This window comes from Geotrypetes seraphini, chromosome 4, assembly GCF_902459505.1.
Source record: "Geotrypetes seraphini chromosome 4, aGeoSer1.1, whole genome shotgun sequence".
In the NCBI taxonomy this organism is placed as follows: Eukaryota; Metazoa; Chordata; class Amphibia; order Gymnophiona; family Dermophiidae; genus Geotrypetes; species Geotrypetes seraphini.
In genome coordinates, this window is record NC_047087.1 from 159,045,835 (window position 1) to 159,065,924 (window position 20,090).

The 20,090-nt window shown below is 45.8% G+C and overlaps 1 protein-coding gene across 6 annotated transcripts in view; it reads left to right on the top strand.

Moving 5' to 3' along the window:
* Positions 1-20,090, top strand: part of TMEM170A (transmembrane protein 170A) — a 292,018-nt gene that overhangs the window by 176,257 nt on the left and 95,671 nt on the right. For 5 of the 6 annotated variants that reach the window (XM_033941056.1, XM_033941052.1, XM_033941057.1 and 2 more), the window contains exon 4: positions 7,399-7,569. In XM_033941056.1, coding sequence (XP_033796947.1) covers positions 7,399-7,569 — 171 coding nt within the window. The remainder of the gene's footprint in view (positions 1-7,398; positions 7,570-20,090) is intronic. The other variant, XM_033941058.1, reaches the window with a different exon arrangement.

A 20,090-nucleotide genomic window follows, 5' to 3' on the forward strand; every position in this document is an offset into this window, starting at 1 on the left:
AGTTATTTAAGTCACATGATGCTTTGCTATATTTTTGTAGAGACTGTCCATGTCAGACCATTGAACTAGTGGGAAGGTGGTCCAGGCCCTGTCCGCTATGGGTTCTTATGTTGTAGGTTTTGTTATAATCTCGTCGAGGTATGTTGGTGAGTTGTTGAAGGTGGATCTAATTGTGGTGATCTTGCTTTTGTAGTGGTCAGCTAGTTGGGAGGCTGTTGGTGGGTGGATTCCTTGGGTGGCTAAGAGAGGCTTGTTGTCAGTGAGGTTCTTTACTAGTTTGAAGAGCATTTTAGTGTCTGAGGTTGCTGTGCCAACTAGTTTGGAGTGATAGGCTTTCCGTTTTTCATTAAGTTTGATCTTGTATTGTTTGATTAGGTTTCTCCATTCGACTTTGGTTTGATTCTGGTTCTGTTTTTTCCAGGCTCTTTCGAGTTGTCTACAGCGCCTTTTTAGTTGTAGTAATTCGGTGTCGAACCATTTGTCGGAAGGCCTGCAAATTCTGTTTTTAGGTTTTAATGGGGCTAGTTCATTCAGTGTTGTTTCACTTAAGGTTCACCAGTGGTGTATAAATTCTATAGGATCTGTTGAGTCTATAGCGGGGTCTATTTTGTCCCAGAATGTGGTTGGTTCAATTTTTTGACGGGTTTTGTAGGAGGTTTTGTGAGGTTCAGGTTTGTTGTTGCTTTGTGCCCAGTTGATATTGAAGGTATATTTGTGGTGGTCTGACCAGAGGGAGGGATGCCAGGTATCGTTAGAGATGTGGATATCTGGTGTGTGGGAGTTTTGGGCTGTGTAAGCTGCAATATCAAGTTGGTGGCCTTTTTCATGCGTGGGTTGGGGGTTAAGGATTTGGTAGGAAAGTGCATTGAGGTATGAGAGTAGATCTTCGACTTATTTTGAGGTGTGGTCTTCTAGGTGTAGATTAATGTCTCCGAGGAGCAGATTATGTGTTGAGTTAAGAGAGTTCTAGAAGATGAAGTCTTCGAGTTCGTGTTTGGAGGTGTTCCATTTTCCTGGTGTAATATAGCAAAGAAGGCAAGTTAAGGTACCTGTGAGTGTGTGGTCGGATAGTTGGCAGACTAGATGGTCCAGGTGGGGGGAGGAGCGTTTATCCAGGACTTTTAGGTTAAGGTTGTTTTTTACTAGTATGATAAGAGGTTCCAAAGACTGAAGTCTGTATAATTTATGATATGTCCACCACAGTTTTTTTCAAATACTCAATAAGGATTATGACTTCATTTTAATTGTAATTTGGATACTTATGATGACATTTATAAAAAAAATATATTTTTATTTAGATTCGTTATATTAGACGCTATTATGGCTTTTATTTAAGTTTTAAGTTTTGAATGATGCTAGAATTGATAATTCGACTATTTCATACATTTATTAAATTATCTTCCCTCTATCTATTTTGCTTACATTTATAGGGTTGATATACAGTTAAGGCTTTTCTATATAATATCTTTCAGGTAATTTATTTAGGCCTTTTTTCAAATGGTCTTTTAATTATAAAAGAATTAAAAATAGGGAGCAGAAAGCTGGACCTGCGGGGAGGTCTGCTTGCTTGCCTGGGGGGGGCTGCCAGGGAGGGGGATGCCTGCTGGGGGGATGCCTGGGAGGGGGTAGTACTGCCTGCAATCCTGGGGGGATGCCTGGGAGTGGAAGAGTACTGCCTGCCTGGGGCGGCTGCCTTGGAGGGGGGAGTACTGCCTGCATGCCTGAGGGGGATGCCTGGGAGGGGGGAATACTGCCTGCCTGCCTGCCTGCCTGGGGGGGCTGCCTGGGAGGGGGGAGTACTGCCTGCATGCCTGGGGGGATGCCTGGGAGGGGGGAGTACTGCCTGCATGCCTGGGGGGATGCCTGGGAGGGGGGAGTACTGCCTGCCTGGGGGGGCTGCCTGGGAGGGGGGGGAGTACTGCCTGCCTGCCTGGGGGGGAGGCCTGCCTGCATGCCCTGTCCCTACCTTCCTGCCAGCCACTAGGCCTGCCTGCTCTGTCCCTGTCTGCCCTGTCCCGGCCTACCACTAGACCACCAGAGGGGGGACAGGATACAGAGCCTGGTAGGGAGAGGGTGTAGGGTACAGAGCTTGGCAAGGAGTGTGGGGTTGGGTGCAGAGCCTGGCAGAAAGAATTTGGTTCAGAATGTTTTTTTTCTTGTTTTCCTCCTCTAAATCAAGTGAGTCTTATGGTGAGGTGCGTCTTATGGAGCAAAAAATACAGTAGTTGTTGATTTTTTAGTGAAATTGTACCATTTTTCCACTCATGCTTTTTAAAATTATGACATCTTCAAAATTGACACACCCTAATCAGGCAGTATCTCCCTGTTGAATTGAGATAGCTCCTTCCTATTTGCTGTTATGTAAACATCTCAAGCCTATCTGTTTAAAAAGTTTCTGTTGTCATTTTATTTATTTTAATTGATGTATTTGTAAATTTTGTTATCTGTTTTGAACTTGTTCAAGGGAGTTGGTGGAATACAAATACCTGTACCATTACTATTTTGTTTGCCTGCTAGGTTCAAAAATTGCCCAGCAGAAGTGTGATGATGTTTGGATATCATTGATACCTTTTCATGTAAGCTTATAGCATAGTATTTCCCTGTCCCCTGAGGCCTTAAAATCTAAGGACTAGATTTACTAAAAGATGTTATATGCGACAATACACATATAGGGAGAAAGTTATCAACTTAGCCTACTGTTAAAATGTGTTATGTTATCACTAACTTATGCCATTTTATTCTGTGAGACTTAGGCCCAGAGTTAGCCGCTGATCGCATGTTAATCACGTGATGGTGCTGTATACAGAATTGCACATAAGGCAAAGGTAGGCACCGTAAAAGTAGGGTTTTCCTGAGCTATATTTCCAGTGCCTACCTATGAAGTGAATCATGCCTCCGTAGTCATTTTAGACCACCTAACACTGCTTCCAATATTAGCCATGCCCATAGTGACATTAGGCAGCCTAAAGCACCTATGTAGGCACGATTCTGGCACTGATTTTTTTAAATTCAGTTAATAGTGTCATTTCAACGGCAATGTTTACTGAGTTTGGGTGCCTATCAGTGCCTAAAATTGCACCATATAGAGAATCTTGGCTTTAGCTACTAATAACTTTTGGTCAACAGTAAAACAACACATAGCAAACTCTTAATCTAATCTAATCTTCCATTTGTGATTTGCACATACCTAAACAGGCTCAAGGCGACAGATCAAAGAGAAGGGAAAGTAGTGGGGGAAGGAGGTATGGAGAAGCTAGAGGAGTGAACATAGAAGTAGGGGGAGCTATACAGAAACTAAGACAGTTAATTGTTAAAGAGGTGAGTCTTCAGATTTTTTCTGAATGTAGTGTAGTTTGTCTTTTTCCTGATAGCTTCAGGTAGGTCATTCCAGGTTTTTACACCCAGATAAGTTAACATAGAGTGGAAAATTTGCTTGTAGTGAAGGTATTTTGGGGATGGCAGGTTTAGTTGGATTCTGTTAAGGATTCTTTTTGATGTCGATCAAACAGTAGAGAATAATTGAATGAGAAGGGCTGCTGAGTTTCCGTATAGAATCTGGTGTAGGATACATGATGATTTGAAAATTATTCGGGATGATATTGGGAGCCAATGTAGTTGCCTGATGAAGATTGTGATTGAATCGAATTTCTTTAATTTGTAGATTAGTCTAATGGCTGTGTTCTGGAATAGTTGCAGTTTATGGATAAGAGTAGTGTTGATGCCAAGGTAGGCAGAGTTGCAATAGTCTAGTTGAGGCAGGACCATCATCTGGACGATCAGAGCAAAGTGGTGTGGATGGAAGTATGATCTTGTGAGTCGCAGTTGACGCATAGTGTAGATGGCCTTTTTCGAAGGCTAGATATTTGTGGTTCCATTGTGAGAGTGTCGTCTAAGATGCAGCCTAGTGCCCTGGTGGAATTTTCCATTAAGTGAGTGATGCCTGATGAGAGAGTGAGGTTAGATATGACATTCTGTTGTGCGGTGCGGAAACCAGTGGCTTTGGTCTTAGTGGCGTTCAGTTTCAACTTGTTGTTCGTTGCCCAGGTTTGAATTTTATCTATATTGTTTGAGATTTTGGCAATATTAGGATGGTTATTGGTTATGGAGATGAGGAGGAGGATGTCATCGGCATAAGATAAAAGTTTCGTCTTCCATTTTGATGTGTTCTAGCGAGCTCATGAATAAATGGAATAGGATTGGGGATAATGAGCTCATGAATAAATGGAATAGGATTGGGGATAATGGGGAGCCTTGTGGGATGCCACAGAATGCCTTCCAAGGGTTGGAGTATGATTCTTGCCTTTTGACCAAGTATTCGCGATTTTGTAGGAAGTCAGCGAACCAATTCAGTACAGTCCCTGTTATTCTGATTTCCGAGAGTTTTGTGAGTCGAAGGCTGCGGAGATATCAAATTGGAGTAATATTGCCTGATGACCTGAGCTTAGCAGCTGTTTGATTTTAGTGATTAGAATGATGAGGAGGAGCTCAGTGCTGTGCTTTTTCCTGAAGCCACATTGGGAGGCAGGAGTGTTGCTCTATGTATGAGGCTAGCTGCTTGCTGACATGGGACTCAAGGATTTTAGTGAGGATCGGAATGCCCACAATCGGTCTGTAGTTAGATGCTATGGAGAGGTCTGCTTAGGCTATTTTTGGTATAGGAGTTAAGGCTATTTTGCCTAAAAATCAGGGGCTTTTTTTCCTCAATTTATCAGGCTGCACTTATTAAAATAATTTTAGATATACAAAAGTAACCCAACCATTGTTTGCACACAAAGAGACACATCTTGTCAAACTCAGAGCTCACAACCCCTGGCAATAACTAAAGTACTAGGAGGAAGATGCTCAAAACTCACCATGTTTTAACAGGTTTAGCAATGAAATATTGCAACTATCGATGCACAAAATGTCAAATCATGGTCTTTTCTGTGGTTTCTAGCAACCTCCGATAATCATATGTTACAACAAGCTCATCAATATTAAAATGAGCACTCTGATCGATGCCCACATGATAAAAAATGGCGCTTCATTTTGTGTAACACTCTGAAATCTCTGACAGATCTGTAGGTGCCGGTTAAAAAAAGTGAACACCAGTTTTTTTTAATGGGCATAGATGTGCATGTCATGCACAATATCTGTCCCTATTAAAAATTTAAAAAACACCTCTTGGGATCCCCGATATGATGGTCCCGTCCCCCCCCTGGATCCCACATCCCACCCCCCCCCCCCCCCCCCGACTTTAAATTAAAGAGCGACAGGAGGGATGCCCACTCCCTCTTGCTGCCAGGGCCTGCATGAGCCCCCGACACACACCCCGAACCCTCGACACTTCACCCAACCTTGTACCTTAAATGACAATCCGGTAGGAGGGATATCCATTCCCTCCTGCCTGCAGGCCTGCCTCTTCCTGGTGCATCCTGGGATGCACTGGGCGGGGCCTAAGGCCTCTTTCTTAGGAGTGACCTTAGACACCTGAACCAATTTACACTGGGAAGGGGCCTAAGGCACACTATTTTCAATTGGCCTTTTTACATTGATAGGATTTAGATTTAGTACTTTGACCTGCATTCATTCATTTATTTATTAGGTAACTTAATTTTTGTTTTAATCATTTTAGGATTGTCATATTAAGTATTATGTATTAGAAATGTATTTTTTTCTTTACTATTTAAATGGAGTTCCTTTCATTAATTTGATTGAATTGTGTTGTTAATCGCTTTGATCGCTGTTTAAAGATTTTTAATAAACATAAACGTGTCTAAAGCCACTTCTATGGGAGGGGCCTTAGGCACCAGGGCCAATCAGAGTCTTAGGCCCCTCCCATTTTGAAAAAGCAGGCCTGCCAGCAAGAGGGAGTGATAGAGTAATCACTCAATAAATCTCAACATCTACAGTTTCTATCGAATCAAGGAGACAATAACAGGGGCAAACCCCAGCACTAATGTCTCACCACCCAATCATCGCATCTTAAAGCACCATTTGTGGACAGTATAGATGTTTAAATTATTGACTTAAAGTGCCACTAAGGCAACGCTACTTATACTTTTTTATGCGTTTAAACAAAAACTTATCTTGTAGCTTGCAGATATCAGGTTCCGACGTGACACGTTTTGTATCTGCTTCAGGGAACCGACAGTATTACAGAAGAATTTTGATAATGAGCGGTGTAGACTCACAGTTAGAACACTCTTTACTTGCTGATCACACACACATATTAAATCTTCCTCCCTTCGTGTCAAGTTTTTGTTTAAACGCATAAAAAAGAATAAGTAGCATGCCTTAGTGGCACTTTAAGTCAATAATTTAAACATCTATACTGTCCACAAATGGTGCTTTAAGATGCAATGATTGGGTGGTGAGACATTAGTGCTAGGGTTCGCCCCTGTTATTGTCTCCTTGATTCTGAGCACAAAAGTTACCAAGAGTTGTACACTGGATAGACACTGTAGATGTTGAGATTTATTGAGTGATTACTCTATTGCTCTTGATGATATTTTCTAATCACTCAAGTTGAAAATACTACCTTGAGTCTATTTGCCCCCACTTGTGAGCAAGAGGGAGTGGGCATTTCTCCTGCTGGATTGTTATTTAAGATATGAGATTGTGAGGGAGTACCGGGATGAGGGTTTGGGGGGGTTGTCAGAGATTTACAGGGGCCACAGCGGCCTGAGGGAATGGGCATCCCTCTTTAAAGGTAGGGGTATCAGGGGTTTGGGGGGGGCCCTGGTGACAGGAGGGAGTGGGCATCCCTTCTGCTGCTCTTTAATTTAAAGGTGGGGGATTCAGGGGTATGGGGGATCTGGGTGACCGAGGCAGGAGGGAGTGGGCTTCCCTTCAGCCAATTTTTTTTTTTTTTAAGTTTAGGAGTGTGGGCCATTGTTAGGGGGAGGGTCCCGGCAGAACTTTTTTTTTTGTAATAGGTACAGATGTGTGTGTAACACATGCACATCTGTGCCCATAAAAAAATTAAAATACCTACTCTTCCTGCCCCGAACAGATGAGCCGCAGGGGGCTGCTTAAGTGTTTCCCCTGCCAGTTCTGCGCATGTGTCGGTCACTTTCTCTGATTACTGATTGGATGGGATTACGGCAGAACTCAGTGAAACTAATTTGCATACAAAATTGTTTGAACATCAATCACTGTTTTCAAATTGGACAATTAATCGGCCCCACAGCGACCCACAGGATTTTTGAGTTCCGACCCTAGATAGAGTTGAAGTGTAATGTCATTTTAAAATAATATGTCAGACTCAGAACAGGATTGCAGTTATTAGAAAAATTAAACCTATGATAGTGAGTGAATGATGAGCAAGAACAATAAATGCACAATTAGAACTGTTCTTAAGCCTTCCTTTACTGGTTTAGAAAATGTAATTTTCCTCTGCTTCTTTATGTCTTCCAGAGATGTGGTATGGGGTCTTCTTGTGGGCACTGGTCTCCTCCCTCTCCTTTCATGTCCCTGCAGGACTTCTGGCACTTTTCACACTCAGGCATCACAAATATGGTAGGTTCATGTCTGTCACCATCCTGTTGATGGGCATCGTGGGACCAATATCTGCTGGAACCTTAACAAGTAGGTTGACCTTGTCTTTATTAGTTAAAAAGAAGTAAACATTTTCTTCCCCCTCCTAAGCCTTGATGGATTAGTTTCTTTAGTGAAAAATGATGAATATTTCTTATAACACAGAACTTTTCTTCTGTTCAGTTTTCTTCCAGGCATGCAACCATATCCGATTCTGCTTCAGCCAAACTTTGGGGGACTTTGGGTTGTTGAATGGAGCATTATGAATTGATTTCATTTTTATTCCAAGTTAAGCACCAAAGCCTACATTATATAACTCCAACACAAAGAATTGTTTCTTCCACATAGGTATCTAATAAATAAACTGAGTGCCCTCGGTATGGACCCCAAAGTGACTGACTGGATCAGGAACTGGTTCAGTGGAAGATAATGGCCAATGAAGATCACTCTCAGGAAAGAGATGTTACCAGCGGTGTGCCTCAAGTTTCGGTTCTTGGGCCTGTTCTTTTTAACATTTTTGTAAGCAGTATTGCTAAAGGGCTGACTGGTAAGATTTGCCTCTTTGCAGATGATACCAAAATCTGTAATAGAGTAGACACCCCTGATGATGTGAGTAACATGAGGAATGACCTAGCGAAGCTTGAGGAATGGCAGCTAAGATTTAATGCTAAGAAATGCAAGGTCATGCATTTGGGCTGCAGAAAACCGAGGGAATGGTACAGTTTAGATTAGAATGTGAAGAACTTTTGTACACGAAAGAGGAGCGGGTCTTGGGTGTGATAGTATGTGATGATCTTAAGGTGGCTTGTTCTTTTTAACATTTTTATAAGCAATATTGCTGAAAAGTTGCCAAGTAAGATTTGCCTCTTTGCAGATGATACCAAAACCTGCAATAGACACCCCAGATGGCGTGAATAATATGAAGAAAGACTTGGCGAAGAAGAATGGTCTGAAATTTGGCAGCTAAAATTTAATGCTAAGAAAAGCAAGGTCAATGCATTTGGACTGCAAAAACCCAAAGGAACGGTACAGTTTAGGGGGTGAAAAACTTATGTGCGTGACAGAAGAGTGGAACTTGGGTGTGACTGTATGTGATGATCTTAAGGTGGCCAAACAGGTTGAAAAGGTGTTGGTGAAAGCTAGTAGGATGTTAGGGTGCATAGGAAGAGGTATGGCCAGAAAGAAAATGGAGGTATTGATGCCCCTGTATAAGAATCGTGAGACCTCATTTAGAATATTGTGTTCAATTCTGGCTGGTGATCTGAACCAAGTTTTGGATCCTTCTCTAGATAGGTCCTCCCCAGGATTGCAGCCTTCTGTACCTCATAGGGATGTTCCTTATTTATGATCAACTTTAGATCTCGTTGATCCTTGGAGATTATTACACCTAACAGAAAGAGACTACACTCATCTTTCTTGTTCTCATTAAACTTGGTCTCGCATAGATTATATTCTAGTGTCTCAATCACTGTTTTCTCAAGTTCTTTCTTCTGTCATTGGTCCACAAGCAATATCAAATCATTCTCTGATATTTAAAGATATGGAAGTAGGAAATTGCAGCGGAAGGGCTTGGTGTTTTCCTGCTTATTTATATGAAGGTTCCCATTTTCAACAGTGTGGAACGATGGGCAGATTATACGCATTTTAATTCAGGACATACTACAGATCTGGTCATATTCTGGGAAGTCTCTAAAGCGGTAATTAGGGGACATGTCATTGCTTATGTAGCTGCAAGAAATTATAGAATTGCATCAAAAATTATCTCACTTTGACACCAATTCCAAAGTGCCAAGAAGACTTATCTATGTCATCCTACAATGACACATAAAGAAGGAATGTTAACAGCGCAAGTAGCCTTGAATACTCTACTACATGAAAGGACCAAGCGTAGTTCCATCTATAGAAAATTTCATTTTTTCCATTTTGGAAATCGCCCTGGATGATATCTTCCAAGGCTTGGAATGGACTAAGATTGGTTCACACCATTCAACTTTCAGATTGGACTATTACTAATAACACTGATAAGATAACTCAAACTTTTTATGATTATTTCTCTCATCTTTATACAGCAGATTCATTTTCCCAATTCTCATTGATACAGACATAATTGGAAGACGCTGGGCTGAAATGCTTAACCTCTCAGATGTTAAATTCTTTAAATAAGCCCTTACGAGCGATAGAAATACAACCCGGACCTGATGGGTTTACTGCTGAATATTATAAAATGCTTCTTTACCATTTTCTGAGACCGATGGCGCGCTATTTTACCACATGTGTAAATGATGGCTCCTTCCCTTTCGGAGTAACAGATGCTTTAATCCCAAAACCAGGGAAGAATCCTCAAAATATTGACTCTTATTGTCCTATATCTCTGCTTATTGTAGATCTAAAAATCTTTGCAAGGGTATTAGCAGATAGATTAGCATCTTATTTGCCCCAACTAATTGGGACGGAACAAGCTGGATTTGTTCGTGGTAGACAATCAGTAATACATGTATGCAAGGTATTAATGGCATTAGTGACTGGTCAGAAGACTGGAATTCCTGGATTGTTGGCTAGCCTAGATGCCCAAAAGGCTTTTGATAGGGTGGAGTGGTCTTTTTTCTTTCATACATTGTCTTATATGGGTTTTTCTGGATGGTTCTTAGAAAGTCTACAAACTCTATATACTGGCCCCCAGGCGTTTATACTACTAAATGGGACTTATTCTTTTCCCTATAAAATTTTGAGAGGAACTCATCAGGGATGTCCTTTATCCCCGTTATTATTTCTTCTCTATTTAGAACCATTGTTATTCACATTGCAAAGAGATGTTCAAATTAGAGGTCTTAATATTAAAGGTCAAGAATTGAAAGTATTGGCTTTTGCAGATGATCTTATGCTGATTTTGACAGATCCAGAAAGATCCTTATCATATTTACTTGATGCTCTGGCTGAATATGGTTTTCATTCTGGTTTTAAGTTGAATTATCAGAAATCAGTAGCTCTTCCTTTTCAATCTACATTACCAAAATGATTGGCTGACACTTTTCCTTTAACATGGGCATCTGAGAAAATAATATATTTGGGAATTAAAATTCCACAAAATATTACCCAGCTTCATGAAGTAGATATACAGCCCTTACTAGACAAGACTAAGGGCTCCTTTTAATAAGCTGCGTTAGGGCATTAATGCACGGAATAGCGCGCGCTGAATTGCCACGCATGCTAGACCTTAATGCCAGACCTTCCCGGCCCATCCCCGCTAAGTCTAAGGCCTGATTGGCCCAGGCTCTAGAAGCCTGGACCAATCAGGCCTTAGGCATAGTTGGTCTGCCCATCCCCACTAACCCTAAGGTGTGATGGCCCAGGCTCGTAGGCACCTGGGCCAATCAGGCCTTAGGATTAGTGAGGATGGGCGGACCCACTAAGCCTCTCCCGGGCGTCCTATACAGAATCAGGGCCTATGTGTCCTCTTTGTCTTCATCAGCTTTATTAATAAACACATTTGAAAATTGTCAGAGGCATATTGGCTAGATCAGGGGTGCCCAATAGGTCGATCGCGATCGACCGGTAGATCGCCAGGGCAAAGTGAGTCGATCAAACTCACTTTGCCTTGGCGATCTACCGGGCCGATCAGCTGTCCTCTCCCCGATGTCAATTCTGCCGTAGGAGAGGAAGTTCGGGCCAGCCAATCGCTGCCTGGCTGGGCGGAACTTCCTCTCCTATGGCAGAATTGACGTCAGGGAGAGGAATGCTGGTCGGCCCGCAGGGAAGCAGAGAGAACTTGGTGCGTCGGCGGTGGCGGCTTTGGGGCTTGTTACCTGATGGCAACGGCGGCGGCGGCTTGGGGGCCTGTTCCCAGATGGTGGTAGCAGTGGCTTGGTGGAGGGTAGGGAGAACGAAAGAAAGGGGGCAGGCAGGGAGACAGAAGGAAAGAAGGGAAACAGAAAAAAAGAAAGGGGGCATGAAGAGAAAAAAAAGAAAGGGAGGCAGAGAGAAAGAAATGGCAGGGAGAGAGGAAGAAAAAGTTGGGGAAGGGAATGAGGTCTGGAGGAGAGGAAGCATAAAGGCTGAAAGAAGGGAAGAAAGATTGGATGCACAATCAGAAGAAGAAGTGCAACCAGAGACTCATGAAATCACCAAACAAGGTAGGAAAAATGATTTTATTTTCAATTTTTTTATTTTTTTTTTAATTTATAAGTTTAATACATTCATAATATCAGAAGATATCAAAGAAAAAAAGGGATACAGTATAAAGTTTTGACCAGACAATACAAAAAGAATCAATCCTTTACAAAATGTGTCTGAATTTATATCTGCTGTCTATATTTTGCACTATGGCCCCCCTTTTACTAAACCACAATAGCGGTTTTTAGCACAGGGAGCCTATGAGTGTCGAGAGAAGCGCGGGGAATTCAGCGCAGCTCCCTGTACTAAAAACTGCTATTGTGGTTTAGTAAAAAGGGAGGGGGTATATTTGTCTATTTTTGTATGGTTGTTACTAAGGTAACAGTGCATAGAGGCATCTGCCTTGATCTCTTTGAAAAATACCCAGAATAGGAATGATAATTAACATTTTCTCAGCGTACAGTGTGCTTTGTGTTTTTTAAAATTTTATTGTTGGTAGATCATTTTGACTTGGTCAATTTAAAAGTAGTTCGCAAGCCCAAAAAGTGTGGGCACCCCTGGGCTAGATGCTCAGCTAGTAGTTCCTTTAAAATATTTTTGTCATACAATGTTGGAGTATTCTCTTTCATTAGACTATTCTGAAATAGCTCAGGCTTGGAATAATAAATTACAAATCAACTTGCAGGTAAGTCATATCCAAAGTTTTCTGAAATTACTACATGTTCTCATACCCAACCTTTAATACTTTGAAATGGGAAATAAATTTATATGTCAACTATATATAGTGGCTTGGCATGCATATAGAGCAACAATTGTTTCTGAAGGTTCATGCATAAAATGTAGACACTCTAAAGCAGGGGTGCCCACACTTTTTTGGCTTGCGAGCTACTTTTAAAATGACCAAGTCAAAATGATCTACCAACAATAAAATTTTTAAAAACACAAAGCACACTGTATGCAGAGAAAATGTTAATTATCATTTGTATTCGGGGGGCGGGAGGTTCAGAGGTCAAGGCAGATGACTTTAAAATATGCAATGTCACCTCAGTAACAACTATACAAAAATAGACAAATATACCCCCTCCCCTTTTACTAAACTGCGATAGCGGTTTTTATTGCAGGGAGCTGCACTGAATGCCCCTTGCAGCTCCCGACGTTCATAGGCTCCCTGCTCTAAAAACCACTATTGCAGTTTAGTAAAAGGGGACCATAGTGCAAAATATAGACAACAGATATAAATTCTCAAAACAGACACATTTTGATCATTAAACTGAAAATAAAATCATTTTTCCTACCTTTTTATCTGGTGATTTCATGAGTCTCTAGTTACACTTCCTTCTTCTGTAAATCCAATATTTCTTTCTGCCTTTCTTTCTCTCTGCCCCCTCCCCTTTTCTTTCTATCTTTCTCTCTCCCCCTGCCTGCCTATCTTTCTTTCTCCACCTGCCCCCTCTCTTTATTTCTGTCTTTCTTTCTCTCTCCCCCTGCCTGCCTTCCTTTCTCCCCCTGCCCCCCCCCCCCCCCCGAGCCATCACACCATTTTCTCCACTTCTCCAAACCAGGCCAGGCATGTATAAGTGCCGGACCCACAAGCCTTCACCTCTGACGTCAATTCTGACGTTGAAGAAGTTCCAGGCCAGCCAGGCAGCGATTGGCTGGCCCAGAACTTCCTCTCCCACATCAGAATTGACGTCGGAGGTGAAGGCTTGTGGGTTCAGTGCTTGTACGCGCCAGGCCTGGCTCGGGGGAGGCAGGAAGAACAAGATTGCAAAGGCAACGCAATCGACTCGCATAGCCTTTGCAATCTACCCCTGCTCTAAAGCAACTCTCATATGTTTTGGGAATTCCCCTTGGTTAGACACTTCTGGTCTGTTATTTTTTCACAAGTTAGCGATATGTGGAATACTAGATGGCATTGTAATAGTTATACAGTGGTACCTCGGTTTATCCCAGGACAAGCAGGCAGGTATTCTCACTAATGGGTGACGTCATCCGACGGAGCCCCGATGCGGACGTCTCACAAGCATACTTGCTTGCAGAAACTTTCGAAGTTTCGAGTCGCCCGCACCGCGCATGCGCGAGTGCCTTCCCGCCTGATGCACCGGGTGTGTCTCCTCAGTTCTTACTTTTCTGCGGAGCCGAGAAGTCCGTCTTCGACTCTCTGCGCGAATTTTCTTCACTTGTGCCTTCTAAGTCCGCGGTTTTGGTTCTTTTTATCTTAATCATCGGTTTTTCATCGTGTTTTATTGTTTTTAAAAAAAAAATTTCTTCCAACAGTTCGACCGGGCAAGCCACGCGGCTGCAGCCCCGCGGTTTCGATCTTGCGGTGGAGCTTTTTCAGCCTATGTCCCGGCCTATTACCGGTTTTAAAAAGTATGCCAAGTGCCAGCGTGCGATTTTACTAACGGACCCTCATCGACGCTGACTCCGGTGTCTCGGGCCTGAACACCTTCCGAAATCGTGCCGGCCTTGCTCCACACTTACTGCACATGCCTTCAAGCGCCGTTGCCTTTTGTGGGAGTCGCTGTTCACCATGGAGCCCTCGAAGGAGAAACCTACATCGAGAGGTCCCTTGCCCTCGGCTTCAACCGCTGCCCCGCAGCCTTCCACCTCGACGACGCCGAGTCTCATCAAGCCGGCCTAGTTCGTGCCGGCCCCGACTCTGACGCCTGCTGCGACGCCTCCCTCAGTCTCTTCAGATCAGGTAGCACAGCAGCCCATCCCACCGGTAGTGTTGAAAGTGCCCAAGGCTTCTAGGCCCAAGCACTCACACACTGCCCCGAAAGAACGCGAGGCCCGTGCAGGCGGTCCCATTTCAGATGCGGATCCATCCTTGCCGGCCTCGTTCCAGACCTTGCTGGAGAAGCAATTCATCGAGCTCTTGACCTCCATAGGGCCTAGGCTTCTATCCCATATCCAGCCTGGGCACGGGGAGGCCTCCCGTGAGGTCAAGCCGCCTCCAGTGCCCCAACGATACACACACTCTCCACAGGGAGCAGAGTCTCTGCGAGTGTCTTGTCTGGCCTCGGTGCATGCATCGCAAGGAGCAGAGTCTTTGCCCATGCCTCCATTGGAACCGATTCACTCGATGCAAGGAGCAGAGTCTTTGCGAGTGCCTCCACGCTAACCGATTCACTCGATGCAAGGAGCAGAGTCTTTGCGAGTGCCTCCACTGGAACCGATTCACTCGATGCAAGGAGCAGAGTCTTTGCGAGTGCCTCCAGTGGAACACATCCACCCCATGCAAGGAGCAGAACCCTTGCTGATGCCTCCACTGGAACCGATCCACCCGATATACGGGTTCAAGCCTCTATGAGAACCCCGGGGCGATCCCAGACACACCACCGTGCTTCAATCGACAGCTTCCAGCCCCATCCACTAATTGGGGCCCTCAGCGAAGATCCAATCACCTCGCCCATCGAAGCCGATATCCAAGTACAGCTCGCATCGGTCGAGACATTCTTCGAGGCACTCGTCCAGGCATGCCTCGCCTCAACGGAAACAGCCTTGCTTGGGGTATTCCCCACCGGCTTCACCTCTTCCAATTCCGGACCTGGAGGACTCGACGGGGTCCTTATCACCACCAAGATCCCCGTCCTCGCCGGATCCAGAGGCCTCGACGTCCTCGAGCCCCACTCGAGGTCGAGCCATGGCCGACCAGCTGTCGTTCTCCTCTTTCCTTCGACAGATGGCGGATGACATGGACATCCACCTGGACACAGGATCAAAATTCTCCAAAGAATACCTGGAGACCATGCACCTACCTCAGCCACACGCTGAATCCCTCAATCTTCTCCTACACAAGCAGCTGGATCAAACCTTCATGCGATGCCTCAAATCACCATATTCCATCCCTGCGGTACCGAGCAAACTGGACACCAGGTACCGCACGGTACACCACAAGGGTTTCGATGGTTCCCAACTCTCCCATCAATCCCTCTTGGTGGAATCCTCACTGAAGCGGTCCCACTCCCAGGTCTACGCCACCGTGCCACCTGGTAGAGAAGCAAAACCATGGACAGGTTTGGCAGGAAGATCTACCAAAACTCCATGACGACATCCAGAGTGCTGAACTACAACTTCCATTTCGTCACATACTTCCAGTTCTTCCTTTCGGTATTCCAGAAGTTCTTGCCCTATGTGGACTCCAGGGCACAATCCGAGTACAAGGAGGTTCTGGCCTCGCTGTCCCAGCTACGGCTACAACTAATGCAGTCATCTTACAATGCCTTCGAGCTCTCGGCCCGTGCCACAGCATGCGCGGTGGCCATGCGCCGGCTGGCGTGGCTCAGGACCATTGATATGGACCCCAATCTCCAGGACAGGCTTGCCAACGTCCTGTGCGCCCGCACCGACCTCTTCGATGAATCCATCGAGGCGGTGACCAAGAGGCTCTCGGACCACGAGAAATCCTTCCAATCCATCTTACGCCCGAAGCCCAGGCCTGCTCCACCTCGTCCATCACACCCACCGCTGATATACCAGAGGCGTTACCCGCCCAAACTGGCTCCCCCCACACGACAGCCTGTGAAGCGGCAGCACCCACAGAAGCAGCACCACAAGCCCCAACCACCTGCTGCACCCAAGGCCCCACAGTCCTTTTGACTGCCTCAAAGAGAACGTAACCTCAGTCCCCTTGCCCGCCTCAGGGACCCTACCAATTGGGGGGCGTCTTCATCACTTTTACCACCGATGGACGACCATTACCACCGATCTCTGGGACCTCTCCATCATCAAAGAAGGATACTCCCTCCAGTTCGAGCGAGTCCCCCCGGAACATCCTCCAAGAGAGTTTCCTTCCAACTCAACCCAGACCGCCCTTCTGCTTCGGGAAACCCAAGCCTTACTACAGCTCGGAGCCGTCGAACCGGTTCCCAGGTCTCAACAGAACAAGGGCTTCTACTCCCGATATTTCCTTGTTCCGAAGAAGACGGGCGATCTGCGACCCATTTTAGATCTCAGTGTGCTCAACAAATTTCTGGTCAAAGAGAAGTTTTGCATGCTGACCCTGACATCCCTGTACCCTCTCCTCGAACAGAACGACAGGTTATGTTCTCTGGACCTCAAGGAGGCCTACACACACATTCCCATTCACCCGGCCTCATGCCAATACCTCAGATTCAGGGTGGGAAATCTGCATCTTCAATACTGAGTGCTCCCCTTCGCCCTGAGCTCATCATCCAGAGTCTTCACCAAGTGCCTGGTAGTGGTAGCCACAGCACTCAGCGACCACAGCCTCCAGGTCTTCCCCTACCTGGACAACTGGCTCATCAAGGATTCCACATCTCAGAGAGTCGTCCTAGCCACCCAGAAGACGATTTCATTACTGCAACACCTAGGGTTCGAGATAAACTTCCCGAAATCCCATCTACAACCTTCCCTTCATTGGAGCCGTTCTGGACACCATCCATCTCAGAGCGTTCCTCCCACTGCAACGCCTGGAGGCTCTCTTCCATCTCTGTCACTTGGTGTCCTCTCGCCCATCCATCTCGGCGAGACACATGATGATTCTCCTGGGCCACGTGACCCCTTTTGCCAGACTTCACCTCAGGATCCCCCAGTGGACCCTGGCATCCCAGTGGTCACAAATCTCCGACCCTCTGTCCAGACACATACGGGTCACTCCTGCTCTACGACAATCGCTCTGCTGGTGGATGCTATCCTCCAACTTATCCAGAGGCTTACTGTTTCAAACGCCCCCCCCATCAGAAGGTCCTCACGACCAACTCGTCCACTTAAGCTTGGGGGGCCCACCTGGACGGCCTCTGCACCCAGGGTTACTGGACCAACACAGACCGCCAGTGCCACATCAATCTCCTGGAACTCAGAGCAATCCTCCATGCTCTCAATGCCTTCCAACACCTGCTCCAGGACAAGGTGGTCCTCATCCGCAAGGACAACCAAGTTGCCATGTATTATATCAACAAACAGGGGGGCACGGGATCGGCCTCCCTCTGCCAGAAAGCCCTGAAAATTTGGAAATGGGCGATCCGCCACAACACCTTTCTCAAAGCTGTCTACATTCAAGGGGCGGACAACTTGAGCCGTCTGCTGCAACCTCACGAGTGGACCCTCCACTCAACGCCCCTCCATCACATCTTTTCTCAGTGGGGAACTCCTCAGATCGATCTCTTTGCAGCCCCCCACAACTTCAAACTGCCTCAGTTCTGCTCCAGGATCTACACTCCTCACCGCCTCGAGGCATACGCTTTTCTTCTGGATTGGACGGACCTCTTCCTATATGCGTTCCCTCCATTCCCTCTCATCCAGAAGACCCTAGTCAAACTCAAGTCGAACCATGCCACCATGATTCTGATTGCTCCACGGTGGCCCAGGCAACCTTGGTACTCCCTCCTACTTCAACTCAGCAACAGGGAGCCCTATCCTCTACCAGTGTTTCCATCACTGCTTACACAGCATCAGGGATCTCTGCTTCACCCCAACCTGCAGTACCTACACCTGACAGCTTGGTTCCTCTCAACGTAACCCCTTTCCAGTTCTCTCAACCTGTGAGAGACGTCACAGCAGCAGCAGCCTCGAAAAAAGCCAACAGGATGCTGGGCATCATAAAGAAGGGCATAACAACCAGAACACGGGAAGTCATCATGCCATTGTATCGAGCGATGGTGTGTCCACATCTGGAATACTGCGTTCAGTATTGGTCGCCGCACCTCAAGAAGGACATGGCGGTACTTGAGAGAGTCCAAAGGAGAGCAACGAGAATGGTAAGAGGGCTGGAACACTGCTCATACGCCGAGAGGCTGGATAGGCTGGGGCTCTTCTCTCTGGAGAAAAGGAGGCTCAGGGGAGATATGATAGAGACCTTCAAGATCATGAGGGGCATAGAGAGGGTGGATAGGGACAGATTCTTCAGACTGAAGGGGACAGCAAATACGAGGGGGCACTCTGAGAAACTGAAGGGAGATAGGTTCAAAACAAATGCAAGGAAGTTTTTTTTCACCCAGAGGGTCGTGGACACTTGGAATGCGCTACCGGAGGAAGTGATCAGGCAGAGTACGGTCCAGGGATTCAAACAGGGATTGGACGGATTCCTGAGGGATAAAGGGATCGTGGGATACTGAGGGAGGAGCTGGGATGTAACACAAGTATAGAAAGCTAACCAGGTAATGAGTATAAACCAACCAGGTCGTGCATGTGCAAGACCGGAGGGCTAGGACTTCGATAGGAAGGCAGGACTTCAATGAGAAACCAAGGTGGCAAGGGAGCCCCTTCTGATGATTCGGACAGGTCGTGACCTGTTTGGGCCGCCGCTGGAGCGGACTGCTGGGCAGGATGGACCTATGGTCTGACCCGGCAGAGGCACTGCTTATGTTCTTATGTTCTTATGTTATAGAAGCTTCAAAAAAGCCTACCACAAGACAATGTTACCACAAAAAGTGGACTAGATTCGCCACTTGGTGTTCTTCTCATCATCATGAGCCACAACACTCCTTATCGTCAGTGTTAGATTACCTCTTGCACCTCTCCCATTCGGGCCTCAAGTCTACATCGATACGAGTCCATCTCAGTGCAATCGCTGCGTTCCACCAGCCTCTCCAAGGGAAACCTCTCTCTGCTCATCCGGTGGTTTCCAGATTCTTGAAAGGACTTTTCCATGTCAATCCTCCCCTCAAACTGCCCCCAGTGGTTTGGGACCTCAACGTTGTTCTTTCTCAGCTTATGAAACCTCCATTTGAACCTCTTCACAGGGCTCACCTGAAGTACCTCACTTGGAAAGTGGTATTTCTCATCGGCCTCACTTCTGCTTGCCGAGTTAGTGAGCTTCAAGCACTGGTTGCGGACCCACCCTTCACAGTGTTCCACCATGACAAGGTGGTCCTCCGCACTCATCCAAAATTCCTCCCCAAAGTGGTCTTGGAATTTCATCTCAATCAATCCATTGTTCTCCCTGTGTTTTTTCCAAAGCCTCATTCTCATCCTGGAGAATCAGCCCTTCACACTCTAGACTGTAAACATGCCTTGGCTTTCTACCTGGAACGCACCAAGCCACACAGAACTGCTCCTCAACTTTTCATCTCATTTGATCCGAACAAGTTGGGACGTCCCATCTCTAAACGCACCATCTCCAACTGGATGGCAGCTTGTATCTCTTTTTGCTATGCCCAGGCTGGATTACCCCTACACAGTAAAGTCACAGCTCACAAGGTCAGAGCAATGGCAGCTTCTGTAGCCTTCCTCAGATCGACACCAATCGAAGAAATTTGTAAGGCTGCCACTTGGTCCTCGGTTCACACCTTCACCTCTCATTATTGTCTGGATACTTTCTCCAGACGGGATGGACAGTTTGGCCAAACAGTATTGCAAAATTTATTCTCCTAAGTTGCCAACTCTCCCACCATCCCACTTTGGTTAGCTTGGAGGTCACCCATTAGTGAGACTACCTGCCTGCTTGTCCTGGGATAAAGCACAGTTACTTACCGTAACAGGTGTTATCCAGGGAC